General features: G+C 39.0%; 1 protein-coding gene across 1 annotated transcript; it reads left to right on the top strand.

Annotated features, from left to right (window-relative positions):
• Positions 1 to 1589: 1589 nt before the first annotated feature.
• Positions 1590 to 3554, top strand: MNN24 (Mnn24p; the record flags this gene model as incomplete). Its single annotated transcript, XM_015614723.1, has 1 exon — positions 1590 to 3554. One exon carries the CDS (start codon positions 1590 to 1592, stop codon positions 3552 to 3554), a length of 1965 nt encoding a protein of 654 aa, XP_015464449.1.
• Positions 3555 to 3700: the final 146 nt, after the last annotated feature.

Below are 3700 nucleotides of genomic sequence, written 5' to 3'. Positions count from 1 at the left end.
ATCTGAAGTTTAGGGTCATTAACCATCTGCGCAATCTTCTTTGACAATACTATCGAATTACTGACCAAATCATTATTGTTGGTCAGATTGTTCTCATCGTTGGTGATGCTGGGGTCCCCATTTGATGTTACCGGAGGAGAACAAACCTGCTTGCTCTTACCGTAAGGGTCTCTGAGAAACGATTGATTTCCATAGAACGATGGATTGTTGTCCTGTTCTATATCGCCGAACAAGTTGTTATCGTTGGGATTCATTACTGGTGTATTGTAATCACTCAGTAACCTTATTACTGCTCATATTTTTGTTTAAAGATATTTGGTGTACTGCATATAGCGTAGTCCACCAAAATGCTACTAGTTAGTTACTTGGAGTCCCTAGCAGGTGTATGGGCGAGTATATTAGGCTTCAATGGGATCTACTTGATAAGATAAGCAAGTTCTGGTTTTCAGCTTGTCTATTTTTTTCAAATCACCTTTTTTTTTAAAACATTGTTTTCAGTCAACTCCATTATCTTCGATAAGGTGCAACTGCCTCTATTTGGAATTAAGCAGATGCCACTATTGTCCCTATAAGAGACACGACGCCCTTATTATCGATTTCTTACATCCCAGTTTCATGATCTTGCTACCTTTTAACGGCGTATTGCCTCTACATAGGGCCTCTACCAAAGATATTTAGACCACATATGCGCACCCAGATATCGTATCTGTCCTAATTTTCCCTTTTTTTCTCCCTTGGCAACGGATATCTCCCGCGAACCGTCCACTGGTGTCTACTTGAAATTTTTGAGTTCAACAAACGAGGTGTATCTCGCAGCTATCTTTTGCGCTCTGCTCACACTTCTAGTCTGTTCCCATATCCAGATCCCCTCCAATCCTTATCCTCCGCCGTATAGTAGATATAGCTATCCCCATTCGATACTTTATTTGCCCTTTCTGTTTCTTTATTAGCCTCATTCGCCCTCATCCGTCGTCTCGCTCCATGCGCGACCTTCCACGTTTTTATTATGTACTCATATTTCATCAATCTAAGCAGCCCGCCTCAATTAACTCTCCGGTAATAATCTTCCACTAATACCAGTTTCTGGCGTCTCGTGGTCTCACATAGCAATATCTTGCATATCTCGTTGCATGAACTATTATTTTCAGCCATTACATCTATGGCTTTGCTTACGAAATTGCATCTGTCCCAAACAGATCTAACTTAATATTCAATCTCATATATCTCTTCATATACATTTATATCCCTTTCTTCATATCCTTCGGAACCAAGAACCTATGCCACCTTTAAGCTTTAGTATTTCCTTCTCTTGCGTGTATCTACGTACTATATGCTCCCATACCCCCCCCCCCTCTCTTCCCCCCCGCAACCAATAAGCCCGGCCGTTAAGTGGCGGTCGCATGTTCGAACCTCATCTCGGCGATCTGCTCGTGTTTTAATTACGATAACAATTTCACCTTTGCGGGTTGCGTCATTATGTAAACAACAAAGAGACCTTTACTTAAGTCGAACAAATTTAGGTACCAAAAAAGCATCCAGCATCGTTCCATAAATACATTTACAAAACAAGCGACTTTATTACTTAGAGAATGGTAGCATTAAATAACTTGTTTGGCATGAGTAAGCTATATGTCAAACATTCGAAGAGGATCTTGCTAGTGTGCTTGATGCTCGCTAGTATCCAAGTATTCTATTTGGTGCATAGAAATAAATGGTCCCTGAATCTGATTTCCTTAAAAAAAGAAGGATACAGATTAATTAAATATTTTGAAGACTCGGAGTCGGGATTCATGGTGGTTGAGAAGTCATACAACATCAATAAGAATGAGGCCGACCGAGCTAAAAACCAAGATGAGGACATCGATAATAATAAGTATAATATAGAGACGATCGAAGGATACAAATACGAAAATCAACAGGTAATAGACCGGAAACAACAGGTATTACAAGAAAACTCTTCTGTGGAGGAAAAGATGGAATTTGAAACAAGGTTTGTAGAGAGACTAGTTTCGTTTTTCAGTGATTTATTTGTGCTAATCGAATCGTGTGGACCAGATATTGACAAGGTGAACGACGACGACCACTACAAGGCATCAAAGGAAGCAGACAAGTTCCCCAACAGGGATGGACGTGTTCCTACATATGGTGGCCATTTACGGGAGAATTACCTTGAGGAGCCTATTAGGACTAAGGAAATGCTCGAAAGCTACCTTCAGTTGTCCAAAGAAGAAATATTTGCGTTGACAAAGTCTCAATCGAAATTTGTGGAAAACATGCCCTCTGAATACCCACTGGAGATGGTAGAGCTAAGTAAATATAATCGATTCTTGAAGGGCGATGGGATTGTGTATCTTGGGGGTGGAAAGTATAATCAGCTTGTGATGCTCTCTTTGAAGTTGTTGAGGTCGCACGGATCGCAATTACCAGTCGAAGTGATCATACCCAAGAGAGAAGACTTTGATATCGATTTCTGTAACCGAGTACTTCCGAATATGAATGCTAACTGCAAGGTCATGTCCGACTACTTACCCGACAATATCATGAAAACGATAGGAGGATTCCAGTTCAAAACCGTTGCATTATTGATTTCTTCGTTTGAGAATGTATTATATCTAGATGCTGATAATTTACCGATCAAGAACGTTGATTTATTATTTACAAACAAGCCATATACTGATAAACATTTAGTATTATGGCCTGATTTATGGAGAAGATCTACGTCTCCTAGCTTCTACGATATTGCTCAACTTCCAACAGATAATAAGAAGAGGGTAAGAAATAGTTATTTCCCTGGCGACTCCAGAGGAACTTCTGGTCAGATACTGTATCACGATTCTGAGGGTACCATTCCCGAAGCATCTAGTGAAACGGGTCAAATATTGATAAACAAGAAGGTTCATTTCAAGACTTTAGTTTTGTCGATGTATTATAATTTCTACGGGCCCGATTTCTATTATCCATTACTCAGTCAAGGTGCAGCTGGTGAGGGTGATAAAGAAACTTTCATTGCTGCAGCGCATAAACTCAAATTGCCATACTACCAAGTTCAGGAATTTAATAGAGAATTTGGCCCAATTAATCATGACACCCTTAAGCACGAGTATTTCGGCATGGGTCAATATGACCCTATAATTGACTTCATACAATCTTCCAAGCATGAGAAATATATTAATACAGTCGACCCCACATATGCCAAAAGTAACACTGATGTTCATAACAGCAATTACGAGTATCATTTGTATCATTCTTCAAGCTTATTATTCCTTCATGCAAATTGGCCTAAGTACTATGTCCGCGACATGCTTTTAGGAAATGCAAATGGAAGGGGTCAAAAGAATGAAAACGGGATGAGAAGAAGATTGTATGACAAAAATTTAATACAAGAACTCAATGGATATGACTTTGAATTACATATTATGGAAGAATTAAAGTGGTGCTTCTGTAACTTGGTCAACATTAATTTGGTAGATGTGCCCCATGCCAAGGATAGTGTACGTAGTGATATCTGTAAAGAAATCCACCAGCAGATTGAATTTTTGCAAAAGAATAAATAGTTTATCTTTAATCACAAACTTACTCATTAATGAATGCATCTATACTCCCTATACGATACTTGTAGCGTAGTACCCTACATTAAGAGTAGTGACTCCTATAGTTATAGAAACTAATCATAAAAGCTGTTCTGAAATCTTACACCATT

This window comes from Debaryomyces fabryi (genome assembly GCF_001447935.2).
Source record: "Debaryomyces fabryi strain CBS 789 chromosome Unknown contig00324, whole genome shotgun sequence".
Lineage (NCBI taxonomy): Eukaryota > Fungi > Ascomycota > Pichiomycetes > Serinales > Debaryomycetaceae > Debaryomyces > Debaryomyces fabryi.
Note: the sequence above shows the minus strand (reverse complement) of the source record. Positions and strands in the feature narration are given on the sequence as shown.